At 35.4% G+C, this 14897-nt stretch overlaps 1 protein-coding gene and 1 non-coding gene across 2 annotated transcripts in view; one reads left to right on the top strand and one right to left on the bottom strand.

Moving 5' to 3' along the window:
• The window catches only part of Smp_176510 (hypothetical protein), a gene marked incomplete at both ends in the record, with an annotated part of 63596 nt that overhangs the window by 9704 nt on the left and 38995 nt on the right, over positions 1-14897 (top strand). Inside the window, 4 exons of the mRNA XM_018791224.1 lie at positions 1867-2362; positions 8507-8569; positions 12415-12608; positions 14459-14699. Coding sequence (XP_018645561.1) covers positions 1867-2362; positions 8507-8569; positions 12415-12608; positions 14459-14699 — 994 coding nt within the window. The remainder of the gene's footprint in view (positions 1-1866; positions 2363-8506; positions 8570-12414; positions 12609-14458; positions 14700-14897) is intronic.
• On the bottom strand, positions 12776-12842 carry Smp_tRNA_00770_Gln_TTG.1.1. Its single transcript has one exon. It is a non-coding gene (tRNA).

Below are 14897 nucleotides of genomic sequence, written 5' to 3' on the forward strand. Positions count from 1 at the left end.
TAATTGCTATTTTTATTTAATGGTATGATATGATCTGGTCTTTTATGCATGTCTGAAATATGATTACGATCTAGATTTGTTGTTAATTAATTTTATAATAGAAACTATTTCAAAATATCTACAATTAGGAGACTAAATAAACGAAACACATAGGCGGCCTGCTTGAATATCTGGGCTACCTGGTCCTGCTATCTAGATATTTCAACAAGTTATATATTTTCTTGTTTGTTTTAACATATCATTATGCTTATGTTATATCCCGAGGAGATTGATGAATGGTAATTTCTGAGGACTATTTATGGACCAATATGATATGTATATTTCCTATTGTATAATTTTTTATAGTGAGAAGCAGTGACCAGTGGAGTTCAAAACCACGTCTGTTGTGAGATAGGAACTCATTGAAGACAATTGGTGAATGGTTGCTCAACTTCGTGGATCAGTTGAAGTTAGACATTAACACCGTTGGGTGCCAGCTCAGTGGTTTATCAGTTAAAGGCTTCGGCTCGAGACTGGTAGGTCCTGGGTTCGAATCTCGCGAGAGCGGGTTCGTGGATGCGCACTGCTGAGGAGTCCCATAATAGGACGAAACGGTCGTCCAGTGTTTCCAGGTTTTCCTCGGTGGTCTAGCTTCAATTGACTCATGCTTTCTACTATGAAAAATACTAAATCTCCACAAAACCCCTTCTGATAATTAATATTGTAAAATTGTTAAGTAACCAAACTATTCATATTCGTGTCCCTCTTATTATAAGCTTTATTTTCACCTATAGACTTTTATTATACGATTTACCATTCCTGAGTTATCCCTAGTCCATTAATTACTGTTCCACAAATTCACAGCCACATTGGGCTAAATCTTGTATAAATGTTATTTTCTATTTTATGGTATTATGTGATCAGTTTGTTTGGTATATAAACTCAGTATGTTTGAGAATAATGATTCATATTGCAGAGGCTGTTATTTGTGTTTTCGATTTAACTGACTGAGCTAGACTAGACAGATAGCAGGACTGATAAGTACTCTAGATTGCTCGTATTGTTTTTGGTGTATCATAACTCTGATCGATATTTCACTCCTCTTTGATTGGCGGTCTTAAAACGTCATATATTAACAGAGCACACACTCAGACAATCGACATAACAGCTTATTAATCGCATAACTTACTCAGGTGCGTTTGTACAAAGTTTACAACCTTCCACTAAACAAGTTGCGAAAGAACCCAATCAGAGTGGATTCCATGATAGCCGTCAATATGCATCGTAAACAATATACATTAATCAAAAGTCGAGTCCTGAACTGGTAACATCCAACTGGCAACCACTTAATACTTATCACCAATATCAATTAAGAAACAAGAAACGGAAACTTGCTTAAATACTTTGTGCTGAGGATTCTATATTATGCTGAAAATATTGTAGTGAATATAGGGCTCTAACAATAAAAAAATTGGATGCCGGCTCAGTGGTCTATCGATTAAGTGCTCTGGCGCGAGACTGGTAAGTCCTGGGTTCGAATCTCGCGAGTGCGGGATACTGGATGCGCACTGCTGAGGAGTCCCATAATCGGAAGAGTTGGCCGTCAAGCAGTGCTTCCGGGTTTTCCATGATGGTCTAGCTTTAATTGACTCATCGTTTCAACTATAAAAATACTAAATCTCCACAAAACCCCTTCTGATAATAATAATAATAATAATAAATAATAAATAATAACTATTATGACCGATTACGATACATTTAGTCGACATGACAACATAAAATTTATTCCCCCCCCCCAAAAAAAACCATTATCTTCGTTTTTTTCTCTCTCATTCAATTCTTCTCCCCCTCCCCTGTTTTTCTTTTTTTGTTTTTGTTTTTCTTTAGTCAAAAATTAAAGAATTAGAAAAACGTTGTGCATTACAATTATTAAAACATGAAGAAATTTTATTAGAAATTGAAGATGTTCGTAAACGTAGTTTTAATCATTCCAATACTAATCATAATCATAATAATAATTCATCAATCATTACAACAATCAATACAATCAAAAATCAATTAAATGATATTGATTCAATCAATCAATTATCCTCATCAACATCATGTTTAATCAATAATCAGAATCAGAATCAAAATAATCAGAATAATAAAGTCTATGGTCGTTTATTACAATCAGGACAACAACAACAACAGCACCAACATAAGTTGAAACATGATGATATACAATCAACATATGAAATGGATTCATTATTATTTGATTCATCTGCAATGGGTATTATAGAATTAGATAAACAAATGACGACTACTACTACTAATAATAATAATAATAATAAACAAGTTAAAGGTAGATTATTTCGTAGTAATACGGATTTACAAATAACAGGTAAGTATCTTGAATAGATATTACCTTTATTTTTCTTATTGTATTTATAATTGGTATTGTGGTGTGGGTTACTTATATCCATATAAGTAGTATATATGATGGTCGAGTATTGAATGTATTTCAGTAGAAGATCTATAAGGAAAGAATAGAACCAAAAAGCTACTGGTATGAAAATGCATGAACAATGAAATTAGAGACGATGGACTGATTTTCAGAAAAGATGTAGTACATTGAATTCACTTGATATTGTTTGAATCTTCTCATTGATGTGTTAGGAATGCGATTGATCAGACCTCAAATGACCTGATACGGCTGAGAGTGGGGAGATTCCGCTCTCTCTCTCTCGAAATGCTCTCACATGGCCACGCGTATATAGCCTCTGTCAGGGGAGTCCTACTAACTGCCTTCTCGTGGCATTATTGTTGTTTACGAAATTGAGAGGACGAAAAGAGAATGTCCGGCTCTTTAACCGCGTTGGTGGTGAACACGAAAAGTTCACTTAAGGGAGTTGAAAAACCCTGATTCCAAACCATTAGCGCACATGGACTCCAGTATCCTGAAAGAACTAATGGCGCGTGAACCTTTTGCTGATCACCGTCTACTATGGGACTGCATCTTTTCACGATGCTCCATTGCCTTGTGGATCAGATCTTTAGGTCAAAGACTCAGAGTGTGGCCCCCTAAGAAAACCACCTGCTTCAGTTTGAGCACCTGGGTAGTATCACAGTCCTCTCACAAATCAAATGAAATTTGTGTGGTGCATATATATCTGGTTCCCCTTTGTGTTTAAATAAATAAATGAAATAAGTCTCTAATTAGCATATGTGCATACCGTGCGAATTGCCTTGATATAGCCTTAATTCACAAGCATTATAAGCAAAGATGAATAATGGCCAGCAGTGGAATCCAGGACGCGAGTTTCTTCCCATTTGTGACTCGTCAGCTGGATATACCTGCATCTCAGAGTTGATGTTCACTCTGGGACTTGAATCCAGTACCTTTCGCTTCAAACGCCATCGCATTATTCATTCAGCTACTGAGTCCTGATAGCCATTTGCCTATGTAATGGGATGAAGTTAAAATTCACTTAGTATTGTTTGTTTGAAACTTCTCATCCATCGTTGCTTTCTGTACTAGGTATTACTTTTATTTTTCTCATTGTATTTATAACTGGTATATTATTTCATATAAGGATGAGACAATAATTTATAAACGAATTAATCAGGTTTAGGATAATAAGTCTTGGATTTTGGCGTGATATTTATTCATCTATTTGATTACGAAAAGTTTTGGCATTATAGTTGAGGTAAAGTTCGTGACGAACAAACCATAAATCTGATTGTTAACCGTAACAATCAATTGTAAATAGTGATCTTTATTCTTTACACAAGTTTATAACCCTCATTTAGTCCTAGGTATTAGGTGGATATTTTCGTATGGATTACTTTAATGTTCCCATTGATATATAAGACTGTAATTTATCAGTCTAATATTGTACAACTCAGTGGCTATCTTTATTCAGTAGCTAAGTGGTTAACACGATAGTATTTGAAGTGAAAGATACTGGGTTCGACTCCTGGAGTAAACATCAACTCAAGGATGGATGTACATCTAGCTGGCTAGTTCCATATAGAACGAAACTCAGTTCCTGAATTCCACTGTTAGCTATTATCTATCTCTACCTATAGGTGTTAAAAGATTTTGAATGATTACTGAAAGTAAGGCAGCTAGTTAAAGATGAAATTAGTTGAGAGATATGAATAAGATAACTAAAGTTATCATCTGTTTTATTCAATGAATTGTGCCTACTATGAAATCAAAAGATTCTGGAACTGATCTTTAATGGATTCAAGAGTATGAAAAGCTGGAATGTAATAACCCAACAGTTTCCCATGGTTTGAAATGGTATCTCAATTGAAAAAATTGAGTGGTTGAAATCAAACAACAATATGCTATAGCTAATCACTATCTCTAAAAATAACGTTTTTGTTAAATATTCATTGAAACAGGAAGACTTGTATTCTTAGAATAGTTCACTATCAAGGGTCACTATACCATTGGTTGTCATAGTTAATTTACTAATCCCATACCATAAAAAAATCTTACTCTGAGAGTCTACCTTAGACAAGTCGTCTCCTTAAGATCATTTCCGTTGGATAAAATTAAGGGCTCCGGCTCGAGACTGATAGGTCCTGGGTTCGAATCTCGCGAGTGCGGGATCGTGGATGCGCACTGCTGGGGAATCTCATAATAGGACGAGTTGGCCATCCAGTGCTTCCAGGTTTTCCATAGTGGTCTAGCTTCAATTGACCCATGATTTCAACTATGAAAATACTAAATTCTCCACAAAACCCCTTCCGATCTAAAACTATTTACTTGAAATAGAAGAAACGTACGAGAAATCACTGAATACACATTAAACGTCTGTAGGCTGTGTAATAATATTATCATAGCTAGACACATCAGAGATTTGTGTCATGCAATATACCTACTTTTATTGTTTCCAATAATCGATTCACACAAAACATTTCATATACTACAATGGTCAGACATAGCACTGATATTGCAACTTCAACGTTTATGAAACTGATCAACGTAGGTTCCAATACAGTAGATTGTCAATTGCCTGAATGTTTCAGGTATATCTTACTGATGAAGTCCCTTTTTATATCGATTATTTGAGTGCGTACGTGCGTGCCCTGTTGATATATATTACGTGATGATCCCCGCCAATTAGAGAGGAGTGAACTATCGATCAGAGTTATGATACACGAAAGCCGTATTAGCAGTCTAGAGTACTTATCAGTCCTGCTTTCTACCTAGCCTAACCTAGCCTAGCCAGTTAGGTCTAGAATACCAATAACAGCCTCTGAAATATGAATTATTATTCTCAAACATACTGAGTTTATATACCAAACAAACAGACCACATAATACCATTAAAAAAATAGAAAATCACATTTATACAAGATTTAGCCCAATGTGGCTGTGAATTTGTGGAACAGTAATTAATGAACTGGGGATAACTCAAGAACGACAAATCGTATAATAATAGTCTATAGGTGAAAATAAAGCTTATACTAAGAGGGATACGAATATGAATAGTTTAATTACTTAACAATTATACAATAGAAAATATACGGATCATATTGGTCCATAACTAGTTCTCAATAGTTACCATTTATAAATCTCCATGGGATATAAGTCTCATCTTACATTACAAGTGTTTTACTCCAACTATCTAACATATTAAGCACGTTATCCAGAAACAACACTAGATGTATATCAGTATATATACATATTGTACGGTATAGATAGGAGAAATAAGAATTCAAGTGTATATTTTTGTATTTTGTAAAATGACAATTAATCAATGACAAATTTTTATCTTAATGAATCAATAAAAAAACAGGTAGAAAATAGTTTTCCTAAAAATAAAAAAATTTTTTTTAGTTTCTAACGTGTTTTTTTTAAATTTTTAATCTCCATTAGTAACAAACAAATGATATCGTTTCCTTTCTTTGTAGTTATAAAAGATAAGATTATTCTAATCTTCTCATTAGTATTTAAGACCATCAATGATTAGTCTGTTTTATTAGCATAGTTACATCCTGAATAGATTGTCTTGATACTGTCGTTAAGTAACAAGTGTTATAAACAGTGTTGGATAATGGTTAGCGGTGGAATCTAAAATGTATGTTTTGTTAGATTTTGGATATGAAGTACTGTGATATTGAAACAAATTGATATGAATCTTATTTCCATCATACTAACTGTGGTCTGGTAGTTGAATGGAGTAGAAAATCACATTTTATGGAACACTCATAATCATAATATCAATAAGAACAACATACAGTGGTATCAGTATGAACAGAAGGGGTTTTGTGGAGATTTCAGTATTTTCATAGTTGAAATCATGAGTCAATTGAAGCTAGAACAACATCGAAAACCTGGAAACACTGGACGGCCGTTTTGTCCTATTGTGGGACTACCCAGCCCACGATCCCGCACTCGCGAGATTCGAACCCAGTATTTAACCGACTCACTGGTCTATCGGTTAAGTGTTCTGGTGCGAAACTGGTAGGTCCTGGGTTCGAGTCTCGCGAGACGGGATCGTGGATGTGCACTGCTGAGGAGTCCCACAATAAGACGAAGTGGCCGTTCAGTACTTCCAGGTTTTTCTTTGTGGTCTAGCTTCAATTGACTCATGGTTTCAACTATAAAAACATCAGTATGAAGTTGAGGAGATGATTAAGTTTTTGATTAAGGTTTGCAATGATGGTCTAACATCAATCGATTGACGACCTCAATCCAATGCAGAAATATGATCAACATGAGTATTAGGTGGCTAATAAAATGTGTATAATATCTAAAACTTTAGAAGAGATCTACTACCACTTTGTAAACGAATTAAGAGAAGTTAACTATAATTTTCTTACTGTAAGATAGTTCATGTCAGTCAGTCAGCTACAATGTAGGACCAGGCACATTTATGCATCGATCCAAGTTGTCATACCTCGTTAGTACAACAAAATGAACACCGGATTCATAGAAGTAGTTAGTTTAGTGGTGGTAATATATGAAAGAAAGGTTGTATATAATGATATAGTACAGGAAAAAAGACAGGTATGAAGCGATTTTAATCTCAAGGTTCAAGGGAAGATAAAGAGTGTATACACCTGCGCCATTGTGATCGATTCTCAGCCATTTCACCTAGAGTCTCCAACCATTGGTTACGATAGTCACGCGGACACGAACCAAGTAGTCTCCTCAGACTAGAAGTTAGTGACTTTATGGACTGATGCCACGTCTTGGTTTGGCTGCCCCTAACTCTCTTCCAACCATCCCCAATACTAGTCAGCATAGCGCGTCGTGGTAATCGGTGTTCAGGCATACATAACACGTGACCCAGTCATCTCAGTCGATGAAGATTCATGACCTCATCAACTGATTTGAGATCAGGTGTTGACGCAGGCTAGTCCTGTAGTAACAATTTACATTTAGAGGGTGAGAAATGCATCCCAAACATCCTGGCATTATTACTCAGTTCTAACAGAAGACTCTGCATTTTGTCAGCGTCTTCACTAAACTGCTATATGTCAACGGCTTATTCTAAGTCGATAAGTGAACCTCCTGGTAGGAGATCAATTCCTAAAAGTTCAGTCGAAGAGAGTGTTATTTCCAGCAATAGGTCTATAATGAAGTTAAACAAAAATGGGGATAGTGGGCAGCCTTGATGGACACCACTTGGGGTTGTAAAATCAGATGACAGTTCGCCATAAGCTCTTACTCGACTGCTAGTGTTCGAGTAAAGAACCCTCACAAGCTTTATGTACTTCTGAGGTACACCTTTCAATGACAGACTCTGCCACAGAGCATCTCGGTCTACAGAGTCAAATGCTGCTTTCAAGTCAAGAAAAACTATCATTGTCGGACGCCAATAAGCATGTCTGCACTCTAAAACCTGACGAATAATGAATATGTGGTCGATGCAGCCACGACCAGGTCTGAAGACAGCCTGATTTTCTCGTGTTTGCAGTTCACGAGTCTTAGTTAGGCGCCCGATAATTATTGAGGCAAGTATTTTAGATGCTATGTTCATGATGAGTAAAGGATTTGTTTATCATATTTTCAAGTTCTAGGACTGTTTGAGTCTTAATAGGGTCATTAATACTGACGTGTAAATACGTGCAGGTGATGAGTTCCAAATCAGAAGAAACATTCTTTCTATACTCCACTGCTAGCCGAAATCCATCCTTTATAAAGAGCAGTTAATTCAGATAGTTTTATGAATATTTCAGTAGAATCTTCAAACAAACTTCAATCTCCTATCAGCTTCAGTTAATGGTATATGGACTACCATCAAAGATCTTACCAAATATTTCACAAAATTTCCATGTCATAAAGAGAATAATTTCAGCATAAATTGAGACAGTGTACATCGGGATTTGATCAAAGTTGAAAACTGTGGATCTTACTATTTCGATGTTATTGTGTAGATGGTATCTTACTTCTAGATATGGCCAAAGATATACACTACCGGGGAGTACTTTATCGAACTGAAATGACTACTGTGTGTAATTCTTGCAACACATTTATGTAGGAGAAACATTTAATTGCTTTTTTTCATTCATTTTTTTCACAGAAGGAGATGATCCAAATTTAGTCGAACTGTTTCAAGTTATTGAAGAATCTAGAAAATCAACCGGTAAGCTTAATGCAAATTCTGTTGAATAGATAATCTGTTCTTGAAAATAATTGATTATAAATCCTATCTACATTTTCTACTTCCATCAAAAGTATCATTTCCAGATAGATTTTCTTAGTCTCATGTTACTTTCTCATTTGAAACCTGTGATCATGTTGTTAACAGATGAAAGATAAAGTTGTTTAATCGAAATCCTCGAAGGATCAAAACATGCCCTTAGGTCACTTCATTATCTCTTGTAATATATTTCATAGGGAGCATTTATCGAATGGCTACAGAATTCTACTAATTTATTTGGACTAAATTTCCACCGGTCATACCGGATAACACCAAAACAACTGTGGTTTATAATTACTATTCCGACTAACCTCCTTATTGACGAATAAGTTCCTACACCTTCCATTCTTCGTACTTTTCAAACTTGGTGCACAATAATATTGATAATTTTAGAAATGATGCTACCAGTTATTCTTACTTACTTACTTACATCTGTCACTCCCAATGGAGCATAGGCCGCCGACCAGCATTCTCCAACCCACTCTGTTCTAGGCGTTCCTTTCTAGTTCTATCCAACTTTTGTTCATTCTTCTCATGTCTGTCTCCATTTCTCGGAGTAATGTGTTCTTTGATCTTCCTCTTCTCCTTTGACCTTCAGGATTTCATGTGAGGGGTTGTCTTGTGACACAGTTGGACCAGTTATTCTGCTATCTTATAATGAATATGAAAGTCAATAATTTGTACAGTGGTTGCTTTTTTAATAAGAATGACCTTCAGTAATCACGTTATCAATAGTTTAGATTTAATTTAAAGCGTAGTTACAGTCAGAAGTAATAATTTTAACTAAGGATAAACTCTACTCTCATTCTTAGTTTCATATTGAACCTGGCAACCAACAAAATGAAGAGTAAATAATTATCAACATTATCGTAGTCCATGACAAAGGAACTGTTTCGTTCTTCGTCTTTTTTGCTGACTTACATCAAAAATGCAAAGTATTCCTTGACGAAAACGCCTATTTATGATGCAATGTACGTGTCAAGTGTAATGATAAACGGTAATTTCGGTAATCAAATGACTTGTAGACTTTGCGCAGACTACCCTGATGGTGTCCTTCGATGTAATATATGTTGGAGGAAGATGTCTGCTAGAATAGGAACCTTTTTCGCTCTATCCAGATTGAGACTAAGGCAAATTATGATATTTACCGCGAATTGTATAATAAAAGCGCCAGTAACATTGGCAGCAAAATTCGCAGATGTTACTGAAGCTTCGGCTGTTCAATGGTATGAGTATTGTAAGGATATATGAGTAATGAAAATGACAAGCTTATACAATCGGAGTACACAAAAACAATATTGAAGCTATGCGGTCGAGTCTGAAAGAGTTTTTGCGACCTTATCAATGGCTTCAGAGACCGACTATTATGGAGCTATATGGATGAGCTCCTCTACCGTATGTATTACGATTTTAGAACCTTTGAACTTCTTTCTAAAGTCGACAAGGTTTTGGACCATGTAAAAAAGAACTTTATCCACTTTAATTCTTTGGTTTTTTATAATATATTTTCTTCAATACTAACTGTTTCCTGATTGGCTAATATTTCTCAAGGTCACTCGAAATTCGTTCAATGGTCGTTCATAAGTCATAGTCTCACCGTCTAATCAATTTATATTGTATAGAATCGAGAAAATATTGAATGTTCAATGTCTAATAAATAGAATGCTTCTGAATTTCAATGAAAATTTAACTATTTCCCCTTGATATAATATCTTTAAGTTATCGGACAAAGAATACCCTAAGCTTTAGAAAAATCTCATCATAATAGTCCGAATAATGATATTATTTGTTAAAAATTAGTTTAACATTCAATAAAATGACTAGCAGTGGAATCCAGGAAGAGCGTTTCGTTTTATTTGAGATTAGTCAGCTGGACGTACCTGCCTCTCAGAGTTGATGTTCACTCTGGGACTCCAACCCAGTACCTTTCGCTTCAAATGACATCACATTATCCACTTATCTACTGAGTCCTAATAGCCGCCTGCTTGTGCAATGAGATGAAGATAAGTGGATAACGCGATGTTGTTTAAAGTGAACGGTACTGGTTTTGAGTTCCAGAGTGAACATCGACTCTGAGATGCAGGTCCATCGAAATAAGACGAAACGTGCTTCCTGGACTACCTTTGCTTGCCACTATCCATCTTTGCCTATAATGCTTGTGAATTAAGGCAATGTCGAGGCACATATGCGAATAAGAGACTGATCAATTGCAGTCCCAAACATCAATTGGGAAATTCAAGTAAGCAGTACCAAGTGAATGACGTACCTATATCTTAAGGATCAGAAAGTTTCCTTAATAAAATGATAAAGAGAATATCGATTACTCTGTAATACTAATTTCAGATTTCCACCGGGAACTGACTATTTAAAGCAAGACAATAGTCGGAAGGAGTGTAAATTCATTGTGAAGTTACAAACTATTTACATAATGCAAATAAATAGCCTTGAATCGTCCATTTGGATCTTTTAGTGTTTTCTGCCATTTGAACTATTTTCTCGTCTGGTCTTTAAGTGTTCTTCCAACGTTGTACTGTTGATGCACTGAAACTCTACACTCCCTTTGACAATTGTTGCAATTTCGATGACACATTCCGTTACACACTACTTACAAGCATATTTGTGAGTAGCATCCACTAAAACAGTAGTTAGTTTCATTTTAACTGTTCCGTTATAATGGAGGGACTGGAATCGATGCATATACCCCCAGGTCCTGAGTTATTTGACTAACTGTCAGCTAGTGAACCTTGTGTTATGATTCAATTTACACACTGATTCTGAATTCAATAAAGTGAGCACTTTTAACCTTAGTTATTTCTTGATATCTTATGACAATCATTTAGTTGCATCATTGTAATCTGTATCACTTCTCACAAAGTCACTAATATACAAACTTTGACCTACAGTCAAAGTAATTTCAAAATTTTATCAACTTTGGAAAATCACCATTAAGCGAAACAAACTTAAATTTTCTACTAACTTGCTATTTGATATTTTTATTACCTTTGTTATATGTTGGTGAGCGGCCTATGGTCCTCCATGAGGGGTGATAGGCGTAAGTAAGTAAGTAAGTAAGTAAGTTTGTTATATCGAGATGTATACCCGATAAAGTTAAACACGCAAGTAAGGGATGACTAAATATAGTGCACAAGAACACAGAAGAGAAAAACCAAATGTACTTGAATACAAAATTACAGAATCTTTTAATAAAATATGATAACCATTAGTTCAATCCTTGAATAGCAAAATGTTCATCAATTGTTTAAGACTTTATTTTCCCTTCATTTCCTTACCGATCACTCACTGTTCTCCTTCTCTTCAATCTTTTCAACCTTCTGTTACTACCTTCAATCGATGATACATACTATTTATATCTGTCGACATCAATAGCATACACCACAAAATTACCAAAAACATTAAAGATATTGATGAACTATTACTCCATTGAACATAATAATGCTTAACAGTTAGATTCATGAGTCAATTAAAGCTACGCCACCATGGGAAACCTGGAAACATTGGATGGTCATTTCATTCTAGCATGGGACTCTTTAGCAGTGCTCACCCACGATCCTGCTTGCAAGACTGGAATCCAGGATCTTCAGTCTCGCTCACGAACACTTAACCTCTAAATCACTGAACCAACTCCCAACAGTGTCAGTGTCTCCACAAAACCCTTTTTCTGATACTAATATTCATTTATTGTTATCTAATACCTTTAGCGTCTATAATTGGAATCATTTAATTCCCGTCATATATATAACACATGTCTATTTACACTTCTATTTTAGATGTACCAGCACCAAGAATGATCACATTAGAACGTCAATTATTTCAAAGTGTATTAATTAGTTGGAAATCACCAGAATTAAATGAGAATAAAATTGTATCCGCATATCATATTTATGTGGATGGACAATTTCGTTTAGCTGTTATGGCTAAAGAAAAAACTCGTGCACTTATTGATAATGTGGATGCTGATAAAGTACATTATTATTATTATTATTATTAGTAGTAGTAGTAGTAGTAGTAGTAACATTATTATTATTGTAAGCAAAAATGGATAGTGGCTAGCAGTGGAATCCAGTTTGACGAGCGTTTCGTCTTATTTAGGACTCGTCAGTTGGATGTATCTGCATCTCAGAGTTGATGTTCATTCTGGGACTCAAACCCAGTACCTTTCGCTTCAAATGCCATCGCGTTAACCACTCGGCCACTGAGTAATGATTGCCACTTGCTTGTGCAATGGGGTGAAGTTTAAATTCAATTAGTATTGTTTGTTTGAATCTTCCCATTTCACTGCTAGCCACTATCCATCTTTGCTTACCATGCTTGTCAATTAAGGCTGTATCAAGGCAATACGCACAGTATGCATATATGCCAATTAGAGACTGACCAGTTGCAGTCCTAAAACATCAATGGGAAGATTCAACCAAACAATGCTAAGTGAATTATTATTATTATTACTGAATAATACAATCTAATTTAACTTTCATACGTAATGAATGTAGATTTTGCTACTTGGTACTTGTCAGCAAGGTTCGCCTGCAACCTTGAGGGAACTGATGCTTCCTGATGGATTCGGTTTCATGTCACCTAGCTTCACAATCAGGAACGTTACCACCGGGCTATCCGGGCCGCGATTGACCTCCAGTAGGATTGAGATGTCCAGGGTTTCCCTGTTGGCTACCTCCAACCACCATCTTATTTCAACATAGTGCACGCAATGTCGCGTCACCTAGACTACTGGTCACATTCCAACTTGGTCGATAGGATTCGATCTATACTAAAATGGACATGACATACATGACATTGATCACCACCCAGTGATCAATCAGTTGTGATGTTTTATAATGAAACTATTTAATGTTTTCAATCTGTAAAAAGAGAGATAAAGTATTCGTTTGCAAGTCATCAAATGTTTTCAAATATTGCTAACAGTTTTCTTTATAATCCAAATAGACAAGTTTATGTATATACGACATTGTAAAACTAGTGAGAAGTAACCAAGGTTATAGTTTCAAGTTTTCTAATCTTTTAAAAAAAATCTTTTGAGATTATGAACTGATTCAAACTAGAAAACCCAGAAAGCAATGAATATCATTTTCGCTTTAGATAAGAACTCCTCAGCCGTTCGTATCCACTATTCGGGTTAAATCATGTCGAGTGTGAGGCAACTACCCATCAAAGGGAATAAAATATGGCCGCACAATATCATGCATTGATTACACTTAGACATAAAGAACATTGGATTCTGGCTCAGTGATTCAAGAATAAAGCGTTCTTGCACAAGAATGAAATTGACGGCCTTAGTTTTCTGGGGAAGGGTCATGGTTGCACACTTCTTAAAACTTGCACACTAGGATGAAACATGTGTCCGTTGCTTCAGGGTTTCCAAATGTTGTCTGACTTAGATTGGCTCGTAATCTTAACATGATTCAACAATGTGCACAGCCTTTTACTGATATTTTAATTCTGTTGATCATTTGTGTGCTGTAATATATATATGAATAAACATTCGTAAGGTCATTTGAACATAGAATTTTACTTATGGGTACTTGTCCACAGTGAATCCGAAAGCTATTGATTTCGTCCTTTTGCTAATTAGTCACAACGAGCACGAAATCAAGTTTAAAACTTCCAATTAATGACCAATCATTTAGTAAAAGTATATTTCATTCGATGTTTATAGCTCAATATTGCGTATGTCCATATAGATCTGGAAACTTATCTATACATTTCTTCACCATTACTTCACTACTCCTATTCACTCTTTCTAGTGTTGTGTTTAACATTCAAAACTTCCCCGTTACTTATTTTTCTTATTTATTTTAGCCTCATCGAATTTCAATTCGATCTATTTCTTCACATGGTCAATCCAAAGATGCACAATGTACATTAGTAGTAGGTCGTGGTATGACTGCTACACCTGCTCGACTGAAAGCTACACAAATCGGTACTAAATCAGCTAAATTAAGTTGGATTCCAGGAAATAGCAACTATTATCATCGAGTCTACTTAAATGAAACTTCATTACATGTATGCAAACCTGGTGTATACAAATTACACTTAACTGGTAAATCCTTGTTTAGTAATTAAAATAGACTTCTTAATGATTAGCATTAGTCAACATGATGTTATTATTATCTTCAGAGAATCGATGTGCTACTCGAGTTTAGAACTTGCGTCTCTATCCTAATTATGAACACTGTGTATTCAAGCTGTGATTGACCTTTAGTAATATTATGATGTTCATGCTAATAAACGTGTTTAA

This window comes from Schistosoma mansoni (genome assembly GCF_000237925.1).
Source record: "Schistosoma mansoni, WGS project CABG00000000 data, chromosome 3 unplaced supercontig 0141, strain Puerto Rico, whole genome shotgun sequence".
Lineage (NCBI taxonomy): Eukaryota > Metazoa > Platyhelminthes > Trematoda > Strigeidida > Schistosomatidae > Schistosoma > Schistosoma mansoni.